Consider the following 21579-nt stretch of genomic DNA (forward strand, 5'->3'; position numbering starts at 1 on the left):
GTTATGACACATTGACATGTAGGTATATAATATATTACAAACTAAAATCTATAATATTATACGTATTTATGAAAAATATTAAGTCTTATGATATCTTGTAAAAAAAAGGTATTCGACAAAATATTGGTAGGGGGCCTACGATTTTTAAAAATCTTAACTCCGCTGGTTTACATTATGAGATAGAATTATTATCATATTAGAACGTAGTATTATTAAGTAAAATATTCAATCATTCAAATATTTTAGCTTAGGTAAAGCAATAATTCAGCTATTAGGAACTAACATGTGTTATCAGAACTATTTTGTGCATAACTATATAGCTAAAAAGACACGTTCGTGTGTACAAATTAGACAGAATATGATTAAAAAAACTATAAAGACATAAAACATAAAAAATAGTCAGTGATCGAAAGTAGCGTGCTAATTGTAGCATACAATGCACACAAATACACAAAAAAAAACATAGCACGCTATTCGATATTTTTACTCTACAAGGAAAATCTATGAAGTACAAAATATGTTTTTGTTAATAAGTAGATAACCACGACAACGAACATCTTACGATAAATCGGTCAGAAACAAAATAAGTGTATCCGGTCCAAAAACATAATATATAGTATATACCCATATTAATATTGTTATGATAATACTGTAATGAGCTAGACATTTAAGGATAGCGTAGAGAAATATATTCATTTGTCGTTACCTACCTATTTGATTGCAATATTATAATATTTAAAATAATTATGTTACTTAAACGCCCATTGCTTGGTCAATGCAAAATAATACAACGCATAATAACTGATATATGTATAACGATAATGCACTATTGATATTATGGGGAGTATAGTTAATGGTTACTGATTGGTGTAATCAATGGTTATCGACTATACGAGAAAAATTAAAAAATACACTCATCATAAGCACAGTTTATAAATAAGAGAATATGACAATTTAATATTTTATTAACTCTATTTTTGTTTAAAAAAAGGCGTATCTTTTAGGTTTTTCGAATTTTTATTTTTTAATGTACTTATAAGTATGTTCTCCTTTAAATAAAAGAACAGAAGCGTCAAAAACAAAATAAAAATAAAAAATGTAGCAAAATAGTTATACGAGCTACATTTAAAACAATAGTTTTAGCGATACTACAAAAAAACAATTGCGTCCTGAGCTTCATATAAGCAACCATTTTAATAATAGGTATATACTATATACGTATAATTAAATGTTAATACCACATTACCATATAGCCTAGTAATATGTGATTTACTTCAAGTACCTACCTAATGGCTAATACTATCAAATTATATATAGCTTGTATTACGGTAAGCTATAACTTCTTTATATTTGATTTTAATATTTAAAATATTTTAATTTTTAACTCTAAAAACACTTAGAACTATTAATGATAGATTTATTATACATATTATACGTAAATTGTACATAAATGTATTCCACATGATTTTCAACAATATTTTCTAGTTTTATAGATTATACTTTATATAGGTACCTATACCTTATCTGTTTATTTTCCTGGTATTTATTTCCTAGCTGTTTAGCATTAAAGACTCGTGCAGTATAGTAAAAAATAATTGATAACAAATAGGCAGTTCATAAAGACAAATAAAGAAAGAATAATATGTATAATTATAATATGTACGTCATTTGTATTTTTTTTCAGTGTTTAAACTATACTATCTCTTTTCTATTTTTCTAATTCGTAAAGATATACAATTATTTTAAAACGAAAATAAAAACTTTAGTTTGTCAACTACGTACGAGTATAAACTTAATTTACAAAATTTAGTTTCCCAGAATGATATAGTGGACAATTAATTGTAAGTTAAGACAATCAACAACAATGACTGACACCATATGAACAGATTTCATATCTACATATATTATGTGCTGCGATATTAATAACGCAGCAATTAGTCACATTCGATCATTTTAAATTGATTCCATTCTAAAAATCATATATTAATGCGTTGTAAAAAAATTATGTATGTTTGTCCTATGAAAAAACATAATGTATATCATGAAACATATTTGCAAGAATAATTATTGTTTTTAAATATAACTTATAAATACTTCATACACTTTATATTGTAATTAATTTTTAACAATATGTATCAGGACATCAGGTACTTGGTACCTACATATTAATTATGGTCACCAACTAATATTTTTGAAGGGCCACTTTAGGAATCTTGAAATTATACTATTACATCACACCATTACATATTATATGATATACAAACATTTTTCACAACAATACCGATCTGGTTCAACATAAGCTGTAAAATTCTACAAACTTGTTGTGTGCCTTGTAAGATATATTCTATTTAGATTCGAAACATTTATTGATCGTAAAATAAAAATATCTTATGAGTATAAGGGGGGAATATTAGGAAAATATTTCCCTAATATAAAGTAAATATATTGACTGCGTAACTGCATTTATTCGATATTTCATAAAATAATATAAATCTGTTATGATAGTGATTCAATTACGTGATTCCAATTATACAGTAAGGATATTTAGTATTTTACCTGTTTATTAAAATTATTTGCAGACCAGAATTCACGTAAATTGTAATACTATTAACTATTTATATTTTTGTTGTTGGTAATATACTATATATTATAATCTACGTAAAAATCATTGAATAAGTCACATATGTTTTTGAAAATAATTTGGCAGTGTTACAGATATTTTATAATCTGTTGCTTCACATTTGATGTATTATGGATATAACATAGATATATTTTGATCATAAATTAATTTTTCTTAAGTACAAAAATACTTACAGGCTTCAGCACAAATTAAATGTCTAGCATTGAGTGTGGCAGTAATTTTTGCGTGATAGTGTACAGGCAATTAGCATGTTATTATGTTATTATATTATTAGAATATTTAATATTGCAAGTACGCTGTACGTATGTATATATATTAAAATATTAAACCTAGATAGTACCACATCACTACATCAGACAACTAGTATAGTAGTTTAGATACATATAGATATTAAATCACTATATTATTAGAGTAAACATTCTACTTACAAACTACTTATAATCATTTTTGTTACATTGCGTTAATAACTCAATAATATATTAAATAATATTAATTTTATTATTTGTTATGTGTTAATAAGTGGTAAGTATAAGAGTGTATAATAATTGTATATATTTTATCAAGAAACAATTTTATAGCTATACTTGTATAGTAAACCTGCCCGTCTAGATACTTCCACTAGGTAGCAGGTGTTTCATATTTATGTTTAAAGGTATACTGTGCTATTGTATACACTACACAGGATATTATTTTTCTTTCTCTAGTATATACATACAGGTATATAATATGTTCGCACACCCCTACTGCCAACAAATATGTGTACCAAAACGTCCGTAAATAAAAATTGGGGACAAACAAGATGATAAATATGAGATTTCAAAGGTTGTTATTGTATATGATCAAGTAACAGCTGTAGACCTGTAGTATTTCAAACTGGCTACCAATAGTATGAAGTTTGCTGTGCGTGTTTTATTATCGTTCCATTTATAAAAACGTTTATCACTACAAATATTTTTAAAATAATGAAACAATTTAGGTATGTTTTAACTATATTAAGACACTTAAAAGTATTAAGAATTTTAATGAGACTAATATGTTACATTGTATTGCGTGGTTTGTCTCATTTCCAAGTATTTTTTTGTCTTTTGATAATCTCATGAGGTATTAATAAACACTAATAAGACTTAGTAGTTAGTAATAACTAATAAATAATATGACTATTCAAATCACTTCCACGAGAAAATTAAACGTAAGTTCCTTCGGTTTCTGGTTTTCTATTTGCAAAGTCGTTTCTAGATCATCACTATTCAAACGTTTCTTACTAGTAGCTAGAAGCAGCCACTTAAGATTAACATCTTCGACCAATAATACAATATCCTATAAAATATATAATAAATGGATTACTGACCACTGACCAGTACCTAATGCTAGAGGTGAGAATTCCATAGATAATGATAATATGGTTAGATACAAATTTTAACTATAATATAATTAGATAATAATAACAGATCAAATTAATTGATTAAATTAAAAAACAAAATTACTAAAATAAAGTGTTTATAAAGTTTTTATAAGTTTTTAAAATTACTTTTATTTAAATCACGATTAAAACAAAATTCTATAAATTAGTATTTAGGACATTACCGTCCAAAAACTGTTCTCATTTTAGGAACAATGATATTAACCTTAGATTTAAGTCGAATAGAATAATTATGATTCGGAACAATAAGCAATGTCAACTCTAATATTGTTCATTAATTAACAAATATTTTTAAGCTACAAATATTTTAGATTTAATATATATTTAATTTTCTATATAATTTATAAGTTTGATATATGTGAGGCATATCAAAAATAAATTTGAGTAGTGAACTCAGTGTTACTTTAAGGTTGTATAGTAAACAATAACATAAAACAAAAATTAAATTATTTATAGTCACATATTAGTTGTATCTATTATTATTTTATATTATGGTGATTAAAAGTGGGTATAGGTACTGAAATATAATATGTTGTGCATCAGGCCATCAGGGTTTATAAATGTTCACCACGCCACTGCAGCAGTAAGCTGTACCTCAGTGTCTGTACTAGTTTTTATTTCATTAGTAAATGTGCCCAACGTTATTATTATAGGTACCTACCTAATAATAATAATAATAATAATAATAATAATAATAAATACCTACCGTAGTAGTATCATACGGATAACCTACATTTTTTACTCGTATTTTATTGGCCTTGCCACATTATCCACATGGAACACCATGCACGTCAATATTTAGTACATTGTATATTTTTACAATTCATTTTCAGGATTCAGAAATAAATAATATTACATATACGTATATATAATATACTTATATACCTTAACTTCTGATTAACAGATCGTATGTAATTTCTGATCGAGATGTTAAGTCGTATATGTGTTGGTATAAATAAACGCATGGTGGTAAAAAAAATAAAGCTTAATCTAACATATATCTAGCATCTAACTCTTATATACACACAGAGACCATTTTCTATAATATAAAAATTTATAATCAATGATGATATTATTATATACTATAGTTGTACATATATTATAATCTAAGATGCGCTACGATACATAGTGCACCACAAACTGAGACGTTCAGTGATAAAATACAACATCATCGATTGGCTTTTGTTTTTAACACCTTTTAAAAACGACCGTTAAAATTTTTAGAAAACGTGGCCAACGGCGAAAAAAAACTTCACCGCGCCAAGCAATAACTTGTAGCATCGATGTATATGTATATATAGTGTATAGTGTATACATGTAATAAAATAACTGCTACGATTACGAATGTATGACGATGAATATATTTAGACCAATCTGACCGAACAGTGTAAGGGGGAGGGGGGGGGGGGGGTACAACCCTATCGCCTCGTCGGCAATCGATGACAATTGGACCGGATCCAACTGTGGCGTTGGCGGAACAATAATCGCGCCGAGCCTATACGTCGTCAGCAACAACTGTTTTTGGTTTCCAGAACGTCGTGTCATCATGTCACAGTGACTTGGCGCGAAACTCGGGGCCGTGGCATGACGTACGCGATAAATGAGAGGTCCCTCTTACAAAGAATAAATAATTATGATTAAAACTAATTCATTTATTTTATTTTTTATTAATGGTGCGGTTTTCGTTTCACTATTCTACCGTTTTTTGATTTTTGTTACCTACCTTTATATTGTGTTATATTATCAATATTGGTATACCATATCTGTCGTATACCAGTGATGATATCTACCCTAAAATGTATGTAGTACAATAAGACCAGTATAGCATACCTACTATACATTTTACGACGCTCTGTGAACAGTGTAAACATTATTTTATATATTTAGGCATTAGCCAACGATTTTCGATTAGTATTGACTTACTGTTCCACATGAAATCGTGTACACTGCGTCACTGCGCATGCAACATGTAAGTTCTCCGAATTTTATTAGCTTATCCTGTAAACCTAAGTACAATATAATGTTTTAGAACGCATCTCTTGGTAGATAAATTAATAACATAAATGCATACTACATAATATCCTCAATTAGTTGTATTTTAAATTGTAATCATCCAAAACAAAGTAAAGTCAGAATATGCATACAGTGACTAACAGAGCATAGTTTGAGACCCTTAAGTGCCTAATCACGTTTACGTAGATATATTCATATTTAATATTATTTAATGCATTCGCTGTTAAGTAAAATATGATGGTGTTCGGAAAATGTAATTAACATTTGTATATTTGACAATAATTTTCATAGAAATATAATGATTGAGACAAATGTATTATAAGCCATACAAATATTATGTAATATTAAATAAGAAACTTATACATAAATTAAAATAGCAAACATATTTACCTATAAGTAAACCGTAATTGATTTAGCTTTCAAGGTTTCCCAGCTTGAGGTAATTTGATTTTTACTAGGTAGGTATAGGTATGACAAAAAAAAAAACTAATATAATATATTACATATTAAACCGGTACCTACTCATTTCAGATTTTTTAGTTGTACAATGATGCACATCATTCGTCCTGATACAGATATATTTTACGCAGTCACCAAATAAATTGTTTGATTCACTTTAAACAGTTTTCAATCTTGGAGGGAGGGAACCCCGACTAACCTCACAACTCGCATATACGCACGTACAACTATACGAACAGCGACGAGACATTTCGTTCGAGAACGAAATCATATTGAAAATAGAAGTATAGTTATGAGACGAAATAAATATTATCAATTGTTGGTTTCCGGTTAAAAACAAAATTCGCAGCCTTCACTACCGGTCGAGTTAACCACGAGACAAACGCGCACTCCTCCATCTCGCCAACGCCCGTCTAACCAAAAACCGTACTCATCCAACACCTGCGACGACGGCGGCACACAAGTGCAATAATTAATGCACAGCAATAAATACCATTAATATCTCAATACACATAATAATAAATGATAAGACTACCGCCAGGTGCCAGTGCCCAAATAGAAGATCGTGTAAGCACGTCGCACGAGTCGGTGTACGGTAGGGGCAGGGGCGGACGGACGTACGCGATAGCAATATTTGAAGAAAACCCGTGGCCGTCGCTTCTTTTCGCTTTTAACGGACGACGCGACAGGCGTGTGCGGCGGGCGGGAGCGGGTGCGGCGCGCATAATATAACAATAATAAAAAAATAAATAAATAAACGGACGGCGTGACGACAAAGCGTGTGTGTGTGCACAAGGTGCGCCTCCCACCCCCCTCCGACGGTAATCGTCCACCGCGGCGGACGCGCGCGCCCGGTGGCCTTCCGTTTTTCAGCGTCTCCAGCGTCGTTGTCGTCGTCATCGCCGCCGGCTTGGCACGCCAACGGCGGCCACCGAGGCACGGACGGACCGCGGACGGCAGTGCAGTCAGTTCACGCGTTGCCGGCGCACCAGTAGAGTCACGCGTTGCCATAGTTCAGTACGTCCGTGCCGTTCGCCCGACGACGATAGTTCCGAACGTGCGCACGAAATCGACATCCGTTTTCGAACGTTCCGTTTTGTTTCGAGTGTCTCTGTGTGTTGCCAATGCCGGTTCGGTGCTAAATCGCGCGCGAAAAATGAACAATAGTGCGACCGCTTCCGCGGGCCCCGTCAAGCCCTTCGCGAGCCGGAGGACTCGCTGCACCAACAAGCTCGTGTACCCATGCCGGGTCGAAGGATGGTTAAATGTTTGCGGTGAGATATCATTTTTTTGATAAGAGCCATATCACTAACGTCGCTATAATCATAAATCGTTGCACGACAAGATTACACTATCTAATATTATTGCTGCTAATTGCTAAATATATATAATAATTTAATAATATATAATGTAACAACGGTAACTGACAGATAATAATAATATGTGTGAAGTCATTACATAGCTGCGAATTCTACTTATTAATACACTATTGGGGCAATAACAAATTATTGTTAAGAGGACGCTACACTCGCGTCTTCATCTTATATAAGTGCATAATATGGCAAATTTTACGCTCAGCAGATCACGTTTAGCTCCGTTGGTTTAAAATTTTGAGTGAATTGACCTGCTATAAAAATTAAAGGTAAAATTTATTATCGAGGGCTTCTTGTAGGTTTTTTTATTAAATTTTAATTTTAAAGCGAGTTATAAGCATTTTAAGATATACAAACAATTTACAATTTTAAAATACTCGTAACTCGCTTAAAAATAAAAATAAAATAAAAAGCCTATAAGAAGCCCTCGACAATAATGTTACCTTTAATTTTTATAAGAGGTCAATTCACTCTAAATTTTAAACTAACAGAGTTAAACGTGATCTGCTGAGCGTAAAATTTGCCATGTTACGCTCTTGTACAAGACGGAGACAACATTGCGGGTATAGCGTCCTCTTAACGTTATTGTTATTAGGAAATATTAATTATCAGACCTAAAATTATTGAATAGCTATAATATTAACTGCAAAGTCGACGAAAAACACTTCTACTCTAACTTAGGTACGTTTTTTCTCGTCGTCGCAATAACGCTGTGAAATCAAACAACGCACATATACTGTATATACCTACCTAACTATAATAAACCATACCTACGTATTATTTGTACACAGTGCGATGTTTTTCATGCGCGTCTCCACCTCACCGCATGAGATTTGATTCTCCTGGAGACGTGCTCCGAGTCGGATTTTCGGGTTACCGTAAACCATATTTTACTGTGCACTCGCTGCAGGTAAACCGACTCCGTATATTGTTGGTAGGGTATACGAACGTGTTAACGTCGGTACGATACGACTTATTGTGTGTTATCTGTTTTATTACGGTCCGATGTTCCCAAAGCCCCGAGGGAGTACCGAATTCGGCAAGACGATGACCCGCAGCGGTCGCTTTTGCCACGCTGACCCAATGACCGCGCGCGGTAGGTGTAGCTAATATAAATATGTATAGTCGGGCACATACGCGTATGGTATGCGTTAAAAGAGTCCGAAAATAATAATTTAATATATTATTACCTGTGAACATACCTCTACTACAGTTATGCGTTTCGTACCGGGCGCACGATGTGTATATTATATGCGAGCAGTTTGTATACGTGCTCCGTCTTCCCCCCCCCTCCGCCGCCGCATTATACCCGGTCCCCTCCGACCATCACCGGACCGAAACCGAACGGTACATATTATACCGGACATAATATAGTATAGTATTATTATTAGTAGGTATAAAATAATATGTTGGCATATTATATACTATAGGTATAGTCGTCATATCGTAGGCATATGTATAGGTATATATATATATATATATGAACACACACATGTCCGGTGTCCGGTGTACATATGTTTGTGTATAAGTGCGGTCTATTGCAAACTGAATCGTTATATTATAATTTGTATATATTTTATCGTCGTCGCGTGTAATTATTATTAATTTATTACATTATTATTATTATTGTTATCAGCGTTGTGTTTACGATATACTCTCGATAATATTATACGAGTTACGTCAAATCTCGAAGCAAAAATGATTACAGCATACGTATTGGATAGGATTTGGTCTGTAACCTTTCGAGTAGGTACCTAAGTCGCAAAATATTTCGACTCGACAAATATTCAACATTTTGATTTGGTCAGTACTTTTTAGGAGGTATCAAACCTCGAACGTTCGACGAGCGATGTCATTTCTACGAACGGTTTTTTTCTATAAAATTTCGATTCCATTTCCGTCATGAGTAATCGCGGTATAGCACCCAAACAATCTTTGTTTGTAAAGGTTAATATTTTATATCCGTATTGACTTCGTCTCAGGATTATTAATCGCGGAAATAAATTAAATAATTATGAAAAATGAGTTAAGTGCTGACGTTTAATGGTTTGGCGCCAAGCGCTTGTATAGAGTTCAATTCGATCCGTAAATTATATACATAAGTACCTAAACTATCTAAATATCTAATATATAATAGTACAATGTATCTGATAATATAATTATACCTATATTATGTTATTATTTAAATAAATTGATAGGCGGGTTTACAAATCTCATTATATACCTACTTGTAGTAGTTAGTACATGTGGAAGCGGAATATACTGCTTATAATAACCATTTGTTTTGATGATAATTATATTATGCTGATTAGTAATTTTATAAGCATATAAGTGTTAGGTCAGAAATTAACTTTAATTAATGCGTTCTTATGCAAAAATATACGTATAAACATGATGTACTTATTTAATTTGATTTATTTAGGTATTTAGATCATAGATACTTATTGATATTTCGTTGGTATAAATGAATTTATAAATATTCAATACGTTTTTTATAGTTTCATCCTAACAGTGTGTTCGAACAATACGCTGATTACTACAGACACTTAAATTTAAATTTATATAATATATACATGCAGTTTTCCTTTTTGTAAATATTTATGCATTTTACCAATTCCCAAAATAGGAAAGAAATGTTTACTTTAGTTTACAATACTAAAAGATAACAGAAACATCTCTGATTTAAGATATTTCTATTATTTCTGGTTCGTTCGATACTACTAATATATTACATTATAATATTACTAAATTTTATCGATGAATCGGCGGATGGGTAGTAATATTTCGTATTGTAAAATATTGCAACGATCAACAGATGTTTAAAAAAAAGAAATGTTAGTATTTAGTAGTAACTAGTAATTTAATGATGATTCTATTAACTAATTTTTATTCCACTATCTAAATATACTTAATTTATTTAAATAATCTTATATGATTTTAGATTTAATGTGATCGAATTCCAATAGAAAATATTATTATTTATTTTTATTGTATAGGCATCACAATATTATATATGACACATTTTAACACGAATAATTGACTAAATATTATTTATAAAAATCAATAAATTTCAATTGATATTTGTTATAACAACATTATCGACGAATTACTGATTACCTAACTCATTATTTATTTATTTATTACATAAGATTAAAGTTTTTTGTTTAAAAGATTTTTCTCAGCATATTTTCTTGTGATATGGTTTTTAAATACTTATTGATACAGTATTATTAATTAACTCATTCAAATAAAAATGCTTGAATATATATTAGTATTAATATATTATGGTACTAATACATTTTAGTAACGAAAGTTATTACAAATTTTAAATTAAATATATATTTAAATAGTTATGATATTTTTAATCTGTACTACATACATTATCAAGTAGAAACAATAAATATATTGATACTGTTAACAAACACAATGCAATTTTACGATTAGTATTATAACAAAATAAGAGTTTTATTATAACTTTGCTCATAACTTTAAAAAAATATATTTATAATAATAGGTTTACTTATTTAAAATAGATGATACTTACCAATAAGTGCCTTCATCTCTTCAAAAGATTTATTTCTCTATTTTACATATATCTTATAGAGAAAAAAATGCATACAATATAATATATAAGTTACGATTGTTATAAATTATTTTTTAGTCAATTTGACATAAGTTTTTTATGAAAATTTGAGTTGTATAACCAAAAGGCATGTATTCTATAAGTAGAAAATAGAGAATTCACTGAAATTAATAATTGTAATGCTATTTCTAATTTTATTTAAGACTATCGTAGTATTGTTCATGAATATCATTTTCAATAAAATATAAGAATTAATTACCATTTCAAAAATGCACAGCAGTTAGTACCTATATTTACACAAGTTCGTTTTATAAATAATTAACGTATATATACCTACGTCATACACATGCCTATATTGAGTAAACTAGCGCATATGTTATAAGATTAAATTTTATTTTAAAATTTGGTAAATCAATTGAAGACACAATTACATTATGATCATGAATACAGTTTTTAAATAATATTTTAAAATCTTAAAGATTTTTGAAGTTTGAATAGTTAATTATGAATTTTAAATGGTAAAATTAAGTGACCATAAGACGATTTGCAGAATTTAATAAAAACTATTACATTAATAATTGCCAATAAGTAAATAATAAAATTTAATATGACGAATGTGTGGATACATCCATTTGTTTTGTTTGACAAACATACAATTATTTCATTCTTTAGTTAATTGAATATTCACTAATTTTTGAGTTGAATGTGTAGTGATCTGTTGTTGACGTAGAAACCCACTTAACTTACCTACATAAATTAAACATAATAGTATACCTAATGGTGTAAGTGACTATACTGACTAACGTACAACATAATATGTGATTTCTTTTACTTTCAATAGTTTGTATAGACAAGTAATTGGTATAAGATAGTTTTGATAAAGCTTTCTCTCTGATTTCTATACATTTAATGAACACGAAAGTGTATCATAAAATATTTGTATACTAAATAATGAATTGGCAATGTTTTTTTTTTTTGTGTGTTTTTCTTGATTAAAATTAATTACTTTTATATGTACCTATTATGTGATTTTTTTCATAAAGTTTGATACTTAAAAACTTATATTTTTATTTAAATAACGTATTTTTGTATTTATGTATTATTAATCTGTACTAGTAAGCACAATAAGAATATATAAGTGATGCTATCAATATAAAACTAAAATAAATCTTGAACAAATTGATGGAAGAAACCATTAATGACGCTTCAATTTACGTATTTTAAAACTTATATTTATATAAATATAATCTTCTATAAAGTTATAGAACAAAATATTTATTTATTTATACATTAACAATATATTTTTAATTTAATACATAATGTTATTATCATCATGACATCATGTAGGTATATTATAATCAAGTCGTATGTTCATTTTAATTTGAAATTATTTTTAAAGTTTGTTATGTCATCCTTAATGGTTTATTGAAAATTATGAAATACATTTCGATTTTACCTTGGTATTGTTTCCATACAATATACAAGGACAAACATTACTTTATCGAAAAAGGGGACTCCCTTTTATACTAATATAATTCTTATATAATATTAATATTTTAATTAGGTTTGGAGTATAATATAAAATGTAAATAATGTTGCTGTTGAACAAATAATTATAACATGTGAATTAGAAAAATAATAAGTTAATAAACTACAGATTTTAAAATTACTTAATTATTGCAATTACTAAAATTGTATGCCAGATTAACATATGTATAATACCTATTAAAATATTATTCTCTATACATATTAAAAATCAATTGGTTATTCAATAACAACTGGAATGCTCCTCATAGTTTTTGTTTTTTGAGTATTTTTATTTTAAGCTTAAATATTAAATCTTAAATTTTAAATTTAAATATACTGGCGTAAGTATACTATTGTCACTATAATGAAGACATTTTTTGATTGTTAAAAATAATGATAATATTATTATTAATTTATAGTTATGTATAATTTGTAAATTGTTGAAAAAAATATGGATAAATTTTAATTTTATAAATGAACAAAATAGTTTTGGCAATCATGTCTGGCATATACTTATAACTCATTTGACCTATTTGGACCCTCAACAGCCTTTGCGCATGATAAATATAAATATAAAATGTCATTGGTTATTCGGAGATTACAAAGGAACATTAGTTTTAATAGTTAATCGTTAATAATACTATACTAACATATTTTAAGATTAATATCCAATTAAAAATTTAATTTTCTAAGAGTATGAAATAGCTGCAATTATCGAAAATAATTGTTACTTGTAACTTGTAACTTGTTAGTACCTTCATATTGTTTAGTAAATAATTAATTTTTTGCCGTGTATTCTAGAAATTTTTACAATGGTTTGTTGAAAAGTATTATTGGCCCTATTTACATTTTTAAATTTAAATATTGGTTGGTTACATATTCCTTTAAATTTTATAAACGCGTGGATGGATCCTATACTTAGTTATTAAGTTTATAAAAAAGATACTATCATAACCCATATCGTAACTCACGGCGAAGTGCCGTTACTCACTAGCTGGTTCTTCCCCCTTGATAATAATGCTCTGTTATGATAAATGTCACCAATGACTCAAAGCCCTCAGTTGTTTTTTTTATCCATCCATTGTTGTACCTAAGATTTTGGATTTGTAGTGGACTGAGTACCTAATGATTCAATAGTAATGGATGATAGTTTATGAACAGTAACTAGTAATTACACCATTATATAGGATTAGAAAAATTCCTCATATTTTTAACGGTTTATTTATTTGTTGTTGTTATATATTTATATTTATTTTCATGTGATATTATTTATTATTGATCCATCAACCTATCACTAATACCTGTTGAAACGTAATTTCATATTTTACTGCTTAAAATTAAAATGTTGATATTTTTTAAATAATATGTATGTTTATACTTATCCAGGTATACAATTATTTCTTTATTTTAATATACTCAGGAGGAATTGAGAGAATTATTTTCCTTCGGTCTCTTATATTATTTATTCTGCTGATCCAAGATAAAAAAAACAACCTATTTCTAGTGAAAATAAATTATTATATTTGCGTGATACAAAGGTTAATAACACGAAAAAAAAATTGAGCCCTCTGAAGGAACAATGTGGCATAGACTTTATGTTTGCCTAGCTGACATTGAATATCCCCTTATATAATTGTATATTAACTGTGTATCCCTACAATGAACTACACGTGTAAGTATTGAAAATGGGTAGATATACTATATTGCATAAATTTTTAGGTAAATAAAAAGCAAAAACTAATGACAAATTACTAGGCAAAGCTGATAACAAATATCCATAATTGTTTCTAAAAACTGTCACCTATAATTTGTAATTATAATGTTTGAAATTAAAAATTGTTGTATCAGCAATTGTTTGTGTTCGTCATATTTTGTTTATGGAACCGTAAATATGAGTGTTATCGGGCCATTGTGCAATGAGCTGATATTGTTTGCCATTTAAACGCTATGTATAGAAAATAAAAGTTTATTAAAGGTCATACTACTCATAATGTCAGACAATTTTGTACAAAAGGTCAAGTAATTTGATTAGGTACCATACTATTTTCATTAATTTTTTTGTATAGGGTAGTTTTTCAACCATGTAGTCATAAAACTGTCTTTATGTAATGTTGTAGTTTGAAAAATATGTGAATATTTGACATTAACAGACTATAATAATATATTTATATATATATATATATATATATATATATATATATATACAATTTTAGGTTAATCACGTTTATAATAAGTAGGTAAATATAATTGTTTACAATAAATAAAATATAAAGTATTCAAATCTATAATTAAATGAAAGAAATGTTATGTTGTAATATCGTCAAATTTAAAATAAATACCTATAGAGATAAACGAAACATTTTTGAAGAATATTTGGTGTTGGTTGACAACCAATTATTAATTAATTATCTGTGTGCTTAATTTTTAAATCCAAGCACAAAGTTAATTTTACAGATCAAGGAATTTGAAAATATAACTTTTAGTTTTACAAAAGAATGGACACAATTTGTTACAAATTTAGTTACAGTTCATTCTAAAAGAATAAAATAAAATATTATTTATTTTGCCTCGTCGTACTTCTATTTTTCTTTGTTATTAAGCTTTTACCGATACAATTTTGTATTTTTTTGTAAAACAGTTACTTAAAAATTGTTATCAAGCAACAATTTGTATTTTTAAATAAGTGTCTACATATGAAATTAATAAGTAAATATGTCTTAAACATACAGACATACAGTCTTTTTTAATAAATTAAAATAAAATATGTTGTGTTTAGAAACTACAGTAATTGATTAATTAATAACTTAAATATTTTATTAAATAATAATTTTGGAACTAATGCAGCAATTGGAGTACCTACATTATTTATTTAAAATTAAATAATTATGTAAATATTCTTATGATTTATAATATTTTTGACTTAACAACTTAATTCATAATACTTATTCATAACAAACACAATATATGATATATTTAACAAGCATTAAAATATTTGTATAATTTAGCAAATGTATTCCTCAAACCGACGAAAATACATTTTTGGAAAAGAACTATGCTTCTTGTGTAGGTTATTAAAGTATATATTTGTTAGTATAAAACCCCAGGACTAAACAAAGCTAAACACATTTTCAATAAGATTTTTGGGCTTAGCAGTCTGTAATCTTTGTTTAAGGGAGAAATATATGCGGTACAAAAACTATACAATTTTATATGATACATACATAGATATAAATTCAAAAGGATTATAAAAACATCCTTACTTATAAAACTGAAGGGTAAAATGTTAGAAGGAAAAACGGGTTTAGTCTAGTTAGATTACGTTAATTTTGATTTATTAAGACAAGTAATCAAGATGTTTTTATGTAAATTTTAAATACTAAATAAGTATCTACAGTAAGTACACACATATTTATATTATTCCGAGATATATTATTTACGAATTTCGTGGAATATTTCTACTAAAAACTTAAAGACTGCAGTATTATTAGAATTTAAACTAATACCTATTCATGAAATTATATGCGTCGGATATTTGTCAACTTTTATAGGTTAAACGATAATAATTCTCAATGCCCAAAATAATAAATAATATTGCGTACTATTTTTGTTTATTTTTGCTAATATAAATATTATAACTTTTAATAATTAATTGATTTTCAGAATATTTCCTTAGACATTGTTTTAAGTCGTATATAAAATAAGTTAGGTTTTTTTAAGTTATAGAACATGCCATAAAAAAAAATTATCTATCAATTAAGTTATTAAAGTAATACCCATAAAAATATTTTTATAGATGTAGATTCGAGTGATACGACTATATATTAAAGAACATTGTAGAAAATGCTACATATATACAACTATCCAGAAATATGCAATTAATATGCATTTTCAGTCAAGTATGCAAATATATGCAAAAAAATAACCATTGACTCAACATATTACGAAACGACAATATTTTTAATCAAAAATATTCTGAATCAATTGTAGAATATTATGCATTTTCGCATATTAATTCAAACCTTACTTATTATAGTTATGGCTGTTTTGGTGTTGTCAGTAGTGTAGAATTATAGAAGTATATACATTGGACTTACATAATAAATAATTTAATTTTATGCATAAAATCTCTAAAAATTTAAGTTTATATAAATAATAATTTAATAAATAAATAAATCAAAACACGAATTGAAATTGTCAATAAATAGACGGATAGTAAATATCAACGAAATTGCATTTACAATTAAATATTGTTGTTCATCATTAATTTTTTGATAATTCAAGATATAAATGTTATTTTATATTCTCTAGCAAGCAGTAAGTAGACTTTCTGCAGCACTTAGATAATTCATTTTAAGTCCACATATCTTTACATTTAACTTGTATTATTTATTTTTTGAACATATTTCCCTACAACGCTCATATCAAGTATATATTTTCAATATTATTAAACATAAAAAATGTTAGTAATCAGTATTAGTTTTATTTTCCATTGTCTAGACATCACAATTAAGACTGTGATATTTGGTTGAAATATATATCACTTCAGCAACGGTTAGGCTAGGTTAGTATTAAACTAATACTCGTATACCCTATAAATAAATTTTACAGTGACTTACAATTATTCAGAATCGTAGAATATGTACATATAACGCAACAAATAACAATGATTTTTTTTTTCGTAAAAAAATATTTATCCATTTGTATAGAAATATAATTTAATATGTTCAGTGTGTAGGTACCTACATAGTTTAATGGTTAACAGATTTTAGAACCTTCCATGAAGTTAGTAGGTAATGTATTTTAATATTGATTGTTAATATGTTTAAAAAAAAACACATTTTTTATAAGTTGTTACATTTTTTCACGAACGCAAGTGAAAAATCTTAAAGGATAATGCACGGACTTTTCTATATTTTGATGGTTCGCTATTCACAGCATTTGGGGTCCACAGATGTTTCCATGGCAACTGACAAGTGCAACATACACTCTCACCCTAGCATCCCTCAGACGCAAATCGATATCAATCTCTATATATACCGTGTAAACTTCACTAGTAATAATATTTTTAATAGTTGCCAGTTGCCACATAAACTAAGCTATGCTATAAATCTTAAATAATGTTGTTTTTAATGTTTATACAAGCATAATTTATTAACACCGTTAGTAATATTAATTTAAAGTGAAATTTGATATTTTTTATTCTATCAAAGTTATAATGTATATAATGTTCGTAAGTCTTAATGGTGTAAAGTCAAGTTATAAAATACTAATCACAATTCTGAATTTCTCATTAGTTTTTTGTAATAAAAGAAATATAAATGCAAATAATTATAAACAAACTTTAGTTTAAAAAAAAACCCACGTATTTATATTTTTTAGCAACATTTCGGTAGCGATTTTGCTGGATAAATTATAACACAGTAAATTCTGCACCAATGAATTTTTGGTTTATGTTATTTGATTAAATAAACGTTTTATTAATGTTATATTTTATGAAGTCAGCGAAATATCAAAAAGGAATTCAAATTTATATGTAAATAGCTTTAAATTTAACTATTATAGTGTAATTTTATTATTTATCATACATAATCAAAATTAAATAATATATAATTTTTTTTATATTATATTATATGAATTTTATATTTTATTGACTCGAGTCATTGATTATTCTCTCTTAGTTAATTGTGAATTGTAAATAAATTTAAATAATTTTTAATAGTTGTAAACATTTTATCTTTAAATAAACAATAATTTATATTTATTAATATTTCTTCAATTATAACTGTATTGTATAGGTTGGGTTAGCGGTTATTAGGTAACTTATAAGTCCACCCGAAGCATTGCTTAACGGCGTTTCCAGGTGGTGAGGGTATTTCCGGTAAAAGTGAAAAAAAAAAAAAAAGAAAAAAAGGGTAATTTATAATTATTATAAGTAGTTATAACTAAAACAATATAATTTCCGTGCTATGCCGTCTTATACAATTGATTTTTAAGTATCACAGATAAATGTGTCATCTGTTAATTATCTAAATTTGGAGTTTAGTTTTGTATTATAAAAATGGAACAATTCGTGTTATTTTTCACGCGTTTGGTTTTTTGTATTTAATTGACGTGCATACCTACTTATGATATCATCTTACAATTTTTATCAATTCTAGTTGTATATTTTATTCTATCATTAAAAGTGTGTAATAAAATAAAATAAATTGATGTATCGCTAATTGGCCCGTAAAATTTAGTCAGTTTTACCAAATTAATCGAAGTTAAAAACTTTCCCATCATCCTTGTCTGGCACTTTAGGTAGGTACACGAGTTTATTATTGCAGCAAAACAAATAGGTGTGGACGTAGATTCAGTGACTCACTCATGTAAAACGTGATCATTCAAATAATATAATATGAACGGTTTACATCCAATGCCCTCCACTCAATGATCTCATCTTCAATTTCCTATTATTATTTGTTATTTATTAGAGGACCTTCAACCCAATTTAGTCAAATATATATATTTCGTTTTTAACTTTTATAATATATAATATATATATTTTTTTAATAGACACATTCTGTCTTAATAATTAAAATAAGTGTTATATTCATAAAATTATATAGCATAAAACCATTGTATTTAATTAATGTAGGCGTTTATTTGCGTCAGCTTTATAAAGTGTTGTCAATAACTTTCAATCTTCGTAATAATGACTTTACACTTACCTATTATTTATACCTACACACTACAATTTCCGCGGCTGTCTATTACAAACATTCTATTTTAATAAAACAATTTTGATTTGATCTTTTTTTCAAGAGACGTTTAAATCAATATTATTCTCAAAACTCATCATACATTTTAAAGTTTATACTTTATTCTAAAAATACTCGAGTAATTTATGTAGTCTGTCAATCTATTAATTTTCCATAATATAAAATATAGGTCTGTAATTTAAAAAAATGTGTTTAATTATATCTATTTTGATTTATATAGAACACTTAAGCGCGATATCTTAACATTTACAATCTTGGGATCAACGATAAACGACGATTGCTTTCAAAAAATAATTCCATATAATGAATTTCGGCCATGCAAAGACCAAAAATGATAAAGACAGGTATAGAAAAAACCCTACACTTACAGACTTTTTTTATTATTACTTAAGTATAACCTAACTTTGTTTAATTACCAAATATTATAGCTACCTATCTTTTTACAACGTTATAAAGTGAAAAGTATTGAATAAACTTATGCCATTTTATATCGATTCTCAACAAAACTATTTTTAATCTAACCATTGCGAAATACGAAGTAGTTACAGTTTTCGTTATAAATTACTAATGCGATAATTTTTTAATTTTCGTATTTTTGTACTGGTTTTTAAGTATTATTAACAATACATAAATAATATTATTGTTGTGAATTATATAATTTTGGCCTTCGAGATTTTGCTTTATGATCTCAAATCTGACCTTATTAAAATATTATCTGTTTGCACTGTATCATGTGTGAACAACTATTGATGGAACAAAAAAAATTATATTTTTAGTCTTTTGGACTACTTATTATATTAAGTTTATTAGTTATGTTCATATTTTAAGTATTATAATAAAGAATTAAAATAATAAAAACTAGATGTTGAAATGATTATTAGTACGCTACCTTGTGGTTCAACTACCTATTTTGCTTAGTACTTTCACCGACAGTTAGATGGCGCAGTATAATAAAAAGGTAATATTACATGATATCATAATACAATTTTTTTTTAATCCAGAATATTATTATTAGTATATATTATTATTATCTTTTTATAAAACAAAATTCTCTATTTCTGTATGAATACCTTACAGGGAATCTTGGTTTAAATAAGATGCCTTAGTTGAAAATATAAAATATTTAACTAAAATAGTATATAATATATATTTGTGATTTGGATCACATTAAAAAATTGAACTTTAAACGCCCCTAAAGAATTGTTAATATTTATTTTTAATAATCTTTAATTTGGGTAGGTAATGAAAAACTAATGAGTAACATATATTTTGTTTTATATATTATTTACTAAAAACCAAAAATTTAATCACGCATAAATCGAAAAAAAAATTAAAGATTTAAATGTAAATAAAAAAGCACACAATGCGTCAATATGAGTTTATTATTTTGAAAATTACATCGAATCTAGAAAATGCTAATTTAATTATTGATAAATAATTCTTATACCAAATATATCCAATTTGGTACCAGAAACCTCCCACAAAATTCAAAATTTAAGCATTTTTTTGGTAAAAAAACTAATGGCAGAAACAAAAATAAACACACAATCTTGTAAAATCCATTGCTCCTTGATATTGATTTAAGTGAATACAATTTTTTATCGGTTAATATTAATCATTAAACATATTAGATATACCTAGTACCTACCAATTTATAATTTATTGATGGATGGACAAAAATATTAGGTAGATATTCAGTGAATACACATGTTAGGTACCTGTTCAATAATATCGAATATGAAAGCATACATTTTTTTTGTTCTCAAATCTGTTAGGTACCGTAAATAAATAAATAATTACAA

At 27.3% G+C, this 21579-nt stretch overlaps 1 protein-coding gene across 1 annotated transcript in view; it reads left to right on the forward strand.

The window, feature by feature from the left end:
• The first annotated feature begins 7504 nt into the window (after positions 1-7504).
• The window catches only part of raskol (Ras GTPase-activating protein raskol), a 143157-nt gene continuing 129082 nt past the window's right edge, over positions 7505-21579 (forward strand). The window contains exon 1 of the mRNA XM_089224904.1: positions 7505-7807. Coding sequence (XP_089081030.1) covers positions 7690-7807 — 118 coding nt within the window. The 5' untranslated portion in view covers positions 7505-7689. The remainder of the gene's footprint in view (positions 7808-21579) is intronic.

Source organism: Diuraphis noxia, unplaced genomic scaffold, assembly GCF_037042655.1.
Source record: "Diuraphis noxia isolate RWA-SAM2 unplaced genomic scaffold, SU_Dnox_SAM2 contig0003, whole genome shotgun sequence".
Taxonomy (NCBI): domain Eukaryota; kingdom Metazoa; phylum Arthropoda; class Insecta; order Hemiptera; family Aphididae; genus Diuraphis; species Diuraphis noxia.